General features: G+C 39.4%; 2 protein-coding genes across 2 annotated transcripts in view; both read left to right on the top strand.

Moving 5' to 3' along the window:
• Positions 1–2,664, top strand: part of Senp7 (SUMO specific peptidase 7) — a 104,546-nt gene extending 101,882 nt beyond the window's left edge. Inside the window, exon 23 of the mRNA XM_036203433.1 lies at positions 1,898–2,664. Within this exon, the coding sequence (XP_036059326.1) occupies positions 1,898–2,035 (138 nt within the window). The 3' untranslated portion in view covers positions 2,036–2,664. The remainder of the gene's footprint in view (positions 1–1,897) is intronic.
• A 6,891-nt stretch (positions 2,665–9,555) lies between these two features.
• The window catches only part of Impg2 (interphotoreceptor matrix proteoglycan 2), a 59,843-nt gene continuing 57,297 nt past the window's right edge, over positions 9,556–12,101 (top strand). Inside the window, exons 1-2 of the mRNA XM_036203434.1 lie at positions 9,556–9,643; positions 10,058–10,300. Of these exons, the coding sequence (XP_036059327.1) occupies positions 9,556–9,643; positions 10,058–10,300 (331 nt within the window). The remainder of the gene's footprint in view (positions 9,644–10,057; positions 10,301–12,101) is intronic.

Consider the following 12,101-nt stretch of genomic DNA (forward strand, 5'->3'; position numbering starts at 1 on the left):
TGATGGGCTACCTAGCCTTTTTGACACAAGCCTTTTGCAATACGACACTATCCTTATTGTTGTCCTGCATTCATAGCTGTCCTGGGATGCATGTGACCTCAGGGCTGCAGGCTGGATGCACCTGGTAGCACACCAGATACAGCAGATAGAATTAGAGAACTTGAAGGAAACAGAAAGTGTCCAAAGGTAGTTCATGGAGTAAGAAAGTGTCCAGAAGAGATGAGTCTGATAGAATGAAGGTCTCATTTTCATATAATTGGAGTCCCAGAAGGCATAGCTAAGGAAACAATTGGAAGCATGGCTGTTGTTTTCTAGTTCATAGAGAATTTATTGGAATGTAGAAACATTAAAGGCAAATATCTATCTATCTATCTATCTGTCTGTCTATCTATCTATCTATCTATCTATCTATCTATTTATTTTGAGCTAAGGATCGAACCCAGGGCCTTGCTCTTGCTAGGCGAATGCTCTACCACTGAGCTAACCCCCGACCCCATCTTTCAATGGCAAGAATCACAGCCTTTTCAGCACCAGCTCCCTTAGTTCCAGCGCTAGCAGCATCCCTGAGGAAGATATGTTTCTGACCAGAAGTCTATGTAGAGAATTCTCGCCTGCAGTTAGAACTTTCCTGTGTCTTTGCTATTGGGAGGAATGATACTGCACAGTAAAAGATGTCACACATTATAGAAATTATTACAGAATGCTTACATTGTACTTAGTCTCCCCCTTATAGTCCACATTAGAACTTCATTATAGGTAACAGTTCTGGTCCTCTAGTATTGTTTCCTAGTAGGTTTTGATTTAAGTTTTAGACTATCCAGCGGACCTTTTTAGTGATGTATTCTTTGTTACATAATTCCAATTGTAGGTAGCCTCAGTCAATAGAATATATGTTAAATATAGAATCACCATGTAAAATTCCTGGGAGGAGCTAAAAATTCTAAACCAATGTCTTATAGATTTGTGTACTAATGTAGCATTGACCAGGTTAAAAACAGGCTTGAGGAGTCAGTGGGTTTCCTTAAAGAAAACAATACAAATTTTAGTAAAAAACCAGGCAGTAAATCACCATGTAGGCATTGGCCCATAGGGTCACTGACAATAAATCCATCCTGAGATTCCAGTCAGCCCATCCTCTCACCCTTCTCCAAGATATAAGTTCTTACATTAGCCTTCTAACAGCTTCTTCAAATTTATAAAGCCAGGTAAGGGTAGCTGTCCTTAGCAACTAAAAGAAAGTTAAAATCAAGGAGAAATAACTTTGTAGTTGCAACTCAACTTTGCTATTAAATTAACACTGTGGAGCCGGGTGGTGGCGGCACACACCTTTAATCCCAGCACTCAGGAGTCAGGCAGGCAGATCTCTGTGAGTTTGAGGCCAGCCTGGACAGGCTCCAAAAGCTACACAGAGAAACCCTGTCTTGAAAAACAAACAAACAAACAAATTAACAAATTAACACTGTGGAAACATCACTGTTCTGGAAGCTGTTTCTTACCCTAAAAGACAACTTTTAGTGGGATTTTCTGTTTTTATAAGTCTGGAAATCTTTCTTCAGGGCTTTCTCCATAACAGTTTAACAGAGGTAGCACATGTTCAAAGTAATCTGATTTCCAAGTTCTGCTGAATCATTCTTTACCAGTTGTAACCACTCAGACATGCAGTGTAACAGAGTAGACTAGTTAATGTTCAAAAGTGAGCAATTTAATGAAAATGTTCTAAAATTGATTGTGGCCATGTTTACCCGGTTGAAAACTGAAAACTAATTGTGTGCTTTATGTGAGTGCTGTGGTATGGTATGCAACAAGCTGTTGATTTTTGAAAGGTGTCATTAGTGAGATTTGAAAAAACTGAAGTCATGATGTCACACTAATGGCATTCTTTCTTTCCTCTTAATAGGACCCCATTGTTAACTTTGAACTCCCAATCCACTTGGAGAAATGGTTTCCTCGCCATGTAATAAAGACCAAGCGGGAAGACATTCGAGAGCTCATCTTGAAACTTCATCTGCAGCAACAGAAAGACAGCAGTAGCTAGTCAGTGCAGGCACAGTGCATGCTCTCTAAGCTTACTGGAAAGCCGCTTACCAGCATTCGGGTCAGCTTACCGAGAAGAAGGGAACTTGCCCTAGTCCATGAATTGTGGAAATGTGTATGGTATCTTGTTTGAGTCAGTGGGCTCTCACAGCTGAAGGTGTCATAGAAGCACTTATAGAAATTAAAATTTCATAAATATATTTTTATGATGAAATATGCTTGGATTATGCAATAGCATATGTAATGTGGGAATGTTTTCATAAGTAATAAAACTATGTGATCAGTACTTCCACATGACTGGGTGTTGATGGGAGTTAGGTTCTCCCCGGTGCCAGCCCAGCACTTGTCAAGTTCGTTGACAAGTCATATCATATTGTAATTCTCTTCTTTGCAGCTCAAGCATGCAGTATGAATACTGTGTATTTTTTTAAAAAAGGAACTTAGTATCAAGGCTTCAGAAAATGCCATTCACGGCATCCCTTCTGTATAGTGTGAAAAAAGAATACCATTAGATAAAAATGTACCCTTTCAAAGTGCAGCTTATTATTCTCAGTTGCTAAATGCAATTACTCTGCTCAGATCCCCCCCTCCTCCTCCTCGTCCTTCTCCTTCTCCTTCTCCTTCTCCTCCTCCTCCTCCTCCTCCTCCTCCTCCTCCTCCTCCTCCTCCTCCTCCTCCTCCTCCTTCTCCTCCTCTCTCAGTGTCATAAACAGAGGTCTGAGACGTGAGCTCATTTGTTCAGATAAAGCGTGGAACAAGTTTTAAGTACCAAATAAGTTCTAAAAAATGATGTAGCTAAGCTTTGTTTATTTGAGGTATAGCTATATAAATACTCATTCCTATATTACCCCAGATTGTGTGTATACAGTTTCTATAAAAGATAAAATTGGTGTCCTCCTAATTTTAACAAGAGAGTACCTTTAAACTTCTATTTATTATTTAGAACCAAATATGTAATTTTATAGTTTGGTTACCCACTCTTCATCTGCAAAGCCAGATTTCTCATTTCTTTTATATTTTTAAGTTATAGTTTTTAAAGATGTATGATTCCCCCAGGGATCTCACCCATGCAGCACCTAATATTTTATTAAATATTCAGGTAACAGTTCTACTGAATTTATGTGATGATGGTGGTATTATCCATTAAACATTTTAGACTCTTAGACTATCAGAAATATTTTGAGGGAGACATGGTCTTACTGTTTTCTCAGATAATGGGTTTTAGAATATTATATTAAACATCTCTTAGATTTAGTTAGAACTGTGTGTAAAGCATCTGAAACAGAGGCGGAGTAAGATTAAGCTAGGAAGTGACTTGGGGTTCAGTCAGCCTTGTGTCCCTGTCTTCTGTTGGCCTTGTCTCTCCCTGCACAGTTCAAGATCCGTGACTTTGGGAGATTTCACGTGGCAGTGGTTATTAATTGCATCTTTCATTCCCAATTGGTGTGTGTTGGGGAGAAACTTTTTTTAAAAGTGGCTGTTAATTGTTTTATACATCAAATTTTGGAAAGCCAGTATATAAGATACCTTGTAATTACTGAACTTTTTTGTTTGTGTGTTTTTCAAAGATACCACTGTTCTTCATCATGTTTTGGAGACTGTTTAAAATTTGTTTTCCTGAATTCATGTAGAAATAATGATTTGAGGATGTCAGCATTTTATATTAAACATGTTTTCAATTCATTAAATTGAGGTGTAATTTTTTCTTAAATATGAAGCACTGCTAGAAAGGGGTGACAGCCAGATCACCTCCTGTGGTGGGTGACAGCCAGATCACCTCCTGTGGTGGGTGACAGCCAGATCACCTCCTGTGGTGGGTGACAGTCAAAACTCTAAAAGTACTGTATAAAATGACCTCAGGATATGGATGGGGAGGATATAGGAAACAAATATTTATGTTTATTATACTAGAATTGTATTTTTAACTGTATTGTGTCTTAAATATACCATGTAATTAAATGTTCAATTTTTCTTCATATTTTAGCAAATATACAGGGAATTTAATTGTCTTTTTGTTTAAAGGAAAATATTTTCACTTCCAAGTTGAGCAACTTAATTAAATAAGTGTTCCCCAAATCCATAATCCAAAATGCTCCTAAATCTGAAGTGTTCTGAGCAGCAGCATAGTATGACAAGTAGAAAATTCCATACTTGATTTGTGATGGGTGACGGTCAAAACACTAAAAGTATTGTGTACAATTGCCTCAAGGTATGGATGATGAGTGTATATGAAACATAACTGAATGTCACACATAGACTTGGTCCCTCCCCCAAGATATAGTCATGCATTGCAAATATTCTAAGATTCAAAACATACAACTCTTCTGTTGTGATATGCAGCTCCCATTGTCAACTACCCAGTAGTACACACAAGAAAATGAACATCAGGGTCATTGGGCTCAGTGGGTAAAGAAGGCATTGGCTGTGTAAGCCTAGTTAGTGTTCTAGTTTGCTTTCTGCTGCTGTGGTAAACAATATGACCAAAGCAACTTGGGGAGGAAGGAGTTATTTTCATTGTATACTTCCAGATCATAGTCCTTGAGGGAAAGAAACCAGGGCAGGGACTTGAAGCAGAAACTGTGGAAGAACACTGTCTGCTGGGTCAATCCCTCTGCCAGCATTTTCCTAGACAGACAGACAGGCAGACACACACACACACACACACACACACACACACACACACACACACACACACACCAAAACCAACCAACTAAACAAACAAAAAAACACCCCAAAAACCAAACTTTCCTTTTTGAAATCAAACTTTTTATTTTATTTTTTTCAAGACAGGGTTTCTCTGTGTAGCTTTGGTGCCTTTCCTGGAACTCACTCTGTAGCCCAGGTTGGCCTCGAACTCACAGAGACTCACCTGCCTCTGCTTCCTGAGTGCTGGGATTAAAGGTGTGCGCCACCACTACCCGGCTGCAAATACTTTTTATAATACTTTATTTATTAATTAAAAGCTTTATACATTTTGATTGTATATCTAGTCACTATTATCCTCTTCTAATGCCTGTAGCAGGCTTTCTTTTAGGTCACAAACTCACTCCCAAATCATGCCACAAAGACTTAATATTAGTTCTGAATGCTTGGCCTTATGCTGTTTCACTAGCTCTTGTAACGGAAATGATCCTGTTTCTTTTCATTTACGTTTTGCTGTGGGGCTTTTTAACCTTCCTTTCCTCCTTCTATATGTCTTATTTTCCTGCCGGCCCCATGGCTGGCTGCCAGCTGCTTGGCTGCTGGTCCCAGGTCTGTCCCTTTCCTCCTCTCTCCAGCCTAGATTTCTCTTCCTACTTATTCTCTGCCCACCAGGCCTGCCCATTCCTCTCCTGTCTAGCTATTGGCTGTTCAGCTTTTTATTAGACCAATCAGGTGCCTTAGGCAGGCAAGGTGAAACAAATGCAACACATCTTTTCATAATTAAACAAATGTAACATCTTTACATAGTTAAAATAATATTCCACAACAAATGCCCACAATACCTTCCACTTTGTTACCCAACTTCATGCCCTTTTTGTTGTTTATTCACGCTTCTCTGGTCTAATTAGTGCTTGTGTATGAGCATGGGTGTGGGGGCCCCACAGGGGCATGGACCTCCTTTTCATCTAGCTTCTTACTACTGCCTAGGCCCACCTCCCCAGTACTGCATACAACAGTGGCCAAGCTCTCCCCGACCAGTTAGCAATCTAGACAGTTCCCACAGTCATGATCTCAGGTTAATTTGATCTGGGCAATTCCTCAAATGAGACCCCCTCTTTCTAGGTGACTCGATTACATGAACTTGACAATAAAAAGTAACCAGGACACATAGTGACCTGAGATTGGTTCCTGGAACCCACGTGAAAGTAGCAAGAGATAACTGACTTTATAAGTTGTTCTCCAACCTCCACAGGTGAGCTGTGCCGGCGCGCCCACATATACATTATGTACATGTGCACACATAACACATGCATACTAATCATAAATTAAGAAATGAGCTCTTCCATTTTTGAAAGCAAATATTCACTTCTGGACAGATGAACAAGTCTAGTAATTTGGTAAGAATAGAGTTTGAGAGTGTGGTGAAGCTCAGCCTAAAGGTTATAAGGTTATTAGTGCAGGATATTAGTGAGAGGCAATGGACAGTGAAAACCCTGCTAATGGCCAGAGCTTATTTGTAGAGAAGATACAAATTTTAACTTAAAACTCTTGAGATTGGGGGTGGGGGAAGCAGTTTTTGTTTTTTAAGTCCTACTCAATAGGGTAGTGCTAGAGAACGTTTTTAAACGTCTTTTTTTTTTTTTTTTTCTTTTGGTTTTTCTAGAAGGGTTTCTCAGTGTAGTTTTTGGTGCCTGTCCTGGATCTCTCTCGGTAGACCAGGCTGGCCTCAAACTCACAGAGATCCGCCTGACTCTGCCTCCCGAGTGCTGGGATTAAAGGCGTGGGCCACCACTGCCATTTTAAACTTCTTAAAAATCATCTTCTATTATTTTTTTGGGAGGGACCAGGAAGTAAAACATCTCAACTTGTCATAGAGCTGTCTTCATCCTGGTCTAGCCCATTTGTTCATCCATTCTCTCTCCTTCATGGTACAGAATCACTCACTCATGCTCTACTTCTGCTCTCTTAACTGGGCCTGTTTCTGTGGATCGTGTAAACTTTGCCCATCACATGTCAGAAGACAGGGTTCTTCGTAGATGAGGCCTCCTGCCATGGGGGCCTACATTTATTCAAATGATCTCATCTGTAACACTGCATTCTTTTGGGGGGACTGGAGAAATCAAAGTGTCAAGGAGACCTCAGATGAAGGTGTACTCTACTTAAAATTTGCCGTGGTAACAACAGTGTGAGGTATTTTTCAACAAGGTATATGTGGAACCAGGTATAATGGACTATTGTTTTGTGAGTGTACATGCCTGGAGTTGGTTTTGTTTCTAAATAGGTTAATCATTCTAATGTGTTCATTTTAACTTGGCGTTTGATGTAATTTGTAACTGCAACACTTCAAGTCCCAAGCACTTTAGGACAAGTGACACCTAAGTCTGTTAGCCAGCATTTTGCTAGACACACACACACACAGACACACACACACACAGACACACACACACACAGACACACACACTGAATTTTCCTCTTTTGAAAGCAAATACTTTTAAAAAATAACACTTTTAATTTATTCTTTAAAAACATATACATTTTAATGATATCTATACACCATTATCTCCCTCTAACACTCAGTACCCCCTACCACCTCACTCGACTTCATGGCCTCTTTTTTTTTTTTTTTTAATATTTTATTATTTATTTATGTATATGAGTGCTTTATCTGCATGTACAACTTTATGCCAGAAGAGGGCATCAGATCCCACTAGAGATGGTTGTGAGCCATCATGTGGTTGCTGGGAGTTGAACTCAGGACCTCTGGAAGACCAGGCAGTGCTCTTAACCACTGAGCTATCTCTCCAGCTCCTCATGACCTCTTTTTTATGTTGCTTATTTATAGCTCTCTGGTCTAATTAGTGCTTCCCATGTCAGCATGGATATGGGGGCCATCCACTGGGGCATTGACAATCTACTAGTAGTTATGTCCCCAAAGGACAGTGACTCTCCCACAGTACCCAGCCATTAACTGCTAGTAACTCTTTCCAAGGGTGGAATTTCAGGGGTCCTTCCCCATGCATGCTAGGATTTCGGTGAATATTTACTTCCAAGTAACACTGTACATTGCTACTCCTCTTTCTAAAATGCCTTCTGTAACACTTGTGCTCAAAGAATAATCATTCAGAATAATTCATCCTTCTGTTCCTTCATAGAAATTTGTATGAAAGTTTGATCATTTTTATTCCACATATGTATGCTTTTACCTGTGGGCTACAGGTCATCAGATACTGGAAACGTTTTGCATTTGAAAAGGTTTTCTCAGTCTAAGTACAGCAGTGTTTCCAGGCCACCTTGGTTCTTGGGAGCTTTTCATTCTTTGGAGTAGGCCAACAAAAACAACAATTTCCGCCAGTATTTGTTAGTTAAGAGTTTCCCTGTGTTTGCAATTGTCAACAAATATTTAAGACTTAGAAATTTTTCATTCTTTCCCCTCTGACTCAAGTTTTCTAGTTTCTTATAATATTGCTAGTATTTTGCAGGTGTTACTATGCACACACAGTTTTTTAGAAGGGCTGGAAGTGTTTATTTGAGGCTGTCCGATAATTGCTAAGCTCTTCCCATGCCATGAAAACATGAACAAAGACACAGTTAGTTAAGGAATCTCAGGGACATGTGTTTTAGATCTTAAGTAATTAAAAAAAAAATTCCACAAGAGTATGTAAAACAAAATTATTAGTTTTTTAAAATAGTAATTCCAAATTCCCATAGGGATGTTTGGTTGACTTCGTTGCTTTCTACTTGCTTAGGTAGATGAAAAACCTTACGAGTACAGATTTTTTTTTTCTGATTCTGTTTGGTGTAGGACACCATTTGTAGACAAAAAGTGCTTCATACAGGTGTTTACCCTGGGAATGCATTTTAGGCTATGTTGAACTGTTTGATCGAAAGAATATGCTGTTATTACCTCAGGGCAGGATGGGAAGTCACTAAGAAAAACTGTTCCATCAGAAGGAGTCAGCGGTAACAAACTTGACTCCTAGGGCAGTAGGACATTGAAATCCCTGACTTTCCACAGAACCCCATCAAAACAGGCCCTTAGAATTCTTGGTAGATACTTTCTCTCTACTCTCTTGTTCATTGTGGCTTTTCCATACTGTTTCTTTAAAAAAAAAAATGTATTTTTTCCTTTTTCTGTCTTGGTGAATTCTTTCACTGGAATGTCGCTGTCACTACCGTCTCAGATGGCATGAACTTCACATGTGATAGAAAATGTGGCAATAGTTATTCTTAACAGAATTTATATTGTATGCTCGATAGTTGTCTGGCAGTATTTTCAGCCACGTTGTGTGGATGAAATGAGTTGATTTGTTACTTTAATTCTCTTGACAGCTCCACCGTGGGCTCCATTTATTATTCCTTCACTGTGCACAAGGAAGAAGATAAAGTAAGTGGTTAACAAGGATTTTCTTCTCCACAGGGAACCGAGCACTCCCAGCTTATAGGTCTGAGTCCTGGGAAAACAGAGAACTGTCAATCTACCACATTTGACTGCCGGAGTCAGAGCATTCGGAGGAAAGACACCTGTGAAGCACACTGTTAGTAATGCACAGCTTGTTAAGGGAGGCGGGGCTTAGTAAGGCGCTTAGGTAGCTAGATTAGAATTCTCTCTGCCCATCTGTCCTAATTAGCTTACCTCCCTGCTTCCATAGTGTCCCTGTTAAGTCAGAAAAGAAGCCAGAACTACTCTGAAAGGCCAATTTCTTTCTTTCTTTTTTTATTTACACCAATTGACAATGGTTTGGGAGTGGTTGTGCGTCCCCAGACATAAACTTTTAACTGCAAGGCCTTTTTTTGTAAAAGTTTGTTAATGGAAATTTCAAAACTCCGGATGCTCACTTAAAGATTTTTTGTCATCTCATTTCTTTGGTTTTGGCCCAAATGATTATGTTTCTTCTTTTAGGGAAGATTTCTCTGGGTATTTTGATATTTTTCCTGACAGGAGGAAACCTTGTATCATTCTCAGGTAATTAAAAACTGATACTTGTTTTCAGATTTCTGGGGGCCTTTAATATAGTCTTAAAACAGTAATATTTGACGTGGTTGCTGTTAGACAATAGGATTATTCATCTTTGCTATTGCTTTATTGAGCTTGCTTTAGAATATCTCCCTTCCTCATTAATAATTCTTGGGTCAAACCTTACACCCTCATATTGAAATTTGGTGTGTATTTAATTTTTTTACAATCTTGAATTAAAGAATTACTAACAAAGTGGGAAAAAGCTTGACTACTTTCCTTGGATATGCATACATGTGTTTTGAGCATTGTCTTAAAGTTTTAAGTATGGCACAAACATCAGCTTGTGTCTATTTGCTGCCTTTTGTACTGTGCCTCCTTCCCCTGAAGCCTGGGTTATGCTCCCAGTCTGTTCTCTGCAGTAACAGACCATCTTTTCTGCAGAAGAGATACAGGAACCCATGCATGCAGTCTCTGTCCTGCATGAGAAGGCCACAGACCCTTCCCTGCCTACCAGAAAGAGACAGCTTTTGGACCCCGCAGAGGCTGAGAGGAGGTGGCTGCTTAGAAGGCGGAGATCTATTCTGTTCCCAAATGGAGTCAAAGTTTGCCCCAATGAAAGCGTTACAGAGGCTGTGGCCAACCATGTGAAGTATTATAAAGCCCGAGGTAAGTGGACGTCCAAATCCTTAGTCTCCTTCATGAAACTCAAGCCCTCACATTTATTGTGCGCTTCTATAGTAAAAATGAGATCATTTAGATAGAAATGAACTGAACATTAGTGAGGAAGGGACTTAGTTATGTTAATATAAATTGAGAGAAAAGTGTACATTGTTGTAAGAGAAAATAGAATTTTTTGGAGTATTTAAAAGCACTACTGTGTTACAGGATATATTAAATATAATTTTGAATTTTTCATTATGGTAATTTACCTGTCCATACCCATAACACATTTAGAAACAAAGACTCCCATGCTGTCCTACTTATTTTATAAGTGAAAATGCAGATTGTTTGATCAGGACACAAAAATTTTTATGTTTAAATTATGACCCCTCTCTCAGTGGTCTCACCTTTTATCTTATTTTTGATTAGGCAATATGATCGATCCTTGGATTCATATCTTCTGCTGTGTGAATTCACACTACGTCTCTTACCTTTACTAACATTGTTTAATTGAACATTGTCCATATACCTTAGACATTGGAAGGATTTTCAAAGTTTGCTTTCTATGTGTTCAAAAGCCAATAAAAAGTGCCATTTAATGAATGCGATGTTAGCAAGCTAAATGCAGACATTGATGGTAAAATGATTGCAAAGTCAGGACGGTCCTATTAAACATTCATTCATTTGTTCAAGACATGTTTATTGGGCATTCACCATTTCCCTGGCACTAGGTAGTGTGATTGTCTTTCTCAGCTGCTACCTCATTATCTTGATTTTCTGTTCCTTGCCATTCTCTTCTACACTAAAGCTTTTAAAAATAAAAATTTAATATCAGGTAAAACATCTCATATATGTAATGTTTTATGTTGATATGACATGGTACAGTTATTAGCAGTTTCCTTATGAATATATTAGTCTTGATTGTATTTGAGGGCTATCGAATGTTACCCAGGAATAGTCTTTTCTTCTACCTTTTTTCCCTCAAGACAGTTTCTCTGTGTAGCCCTGGCTGTCCTGGAACTCACTTTGTAGACCAGGCTGGCCTTGAACTTATAGATCCACCTGCCTTTGCCTCTCAAGTGCTGAGAGTAAGGGCGTGTGCCACCATCCCTGACCTGGCTCTTCTTTCACTTTTTAAAAGTGGGTCGTAGACCTAGAAGTTTTATGTAGGACCCTAGGTGAAATTGCAAAGTGACTGAGGCCATGAAGGACAGGAGGATGACAGTGGGTAATTATGGAAAGCTCTCCGGGCACCTGAAAAACTTTCTCCCAGGGTCCAGGGAAGGCACTTACAAGCGGCGGGAATTCTAATTTTAGGAATATCAAATGAATCTACTTATCTGAGGGTATATCAATAAATCTGCGCACACTGCGCTCTTTCAGTCCATCACTTTATTGTTCTAAGGAAGCTTCAACTCTGCCTCTGACCTCTCTGCTGTTCTTTCTTTATTCTGCTGCTTCTCTATGTCTACAGCTTCTTCTCAGCTCTCCTTTTTAGCTCCTCTCTTTCCTGACTATCCATATATTTCTAACAGGAGACTCCTTGCATTCTGGAGGAAAAGTTTCAAAACCCTCAAGGTCATAGCACATTCCTAGAATAGATGATAAGGAGCAGAGCTGTTACCTTGGTTCCAAGGTCTCAGGACCTGAGGGAGGGGGTGAAGTGCCCGGTGCAACAAACTCTGAGACACAGCTTTTTATCAGCAGACTTGGCAAGCGAGGAATTGGCAGGCTTTCCTTAGGGGTGTTCTGTGTTAGTAACCTTGGTGAGACACCTGTGACTCTGACTTGTGTATAACTGTGAAGT

Source organism: Onychomys torridus, chromosome 12 (genome assembly GCF_903995425.1).
Source record: "Onychomys torridus chromosome 12, mOncTor1.1, whole genome shotgun sequence".
NCBI classification, from domain to species: Eukaryota; Metazoa; Chordata; class Mammalia; order Rodentia; family Cricetidae; genus Onychomys; species Onychomys torridus.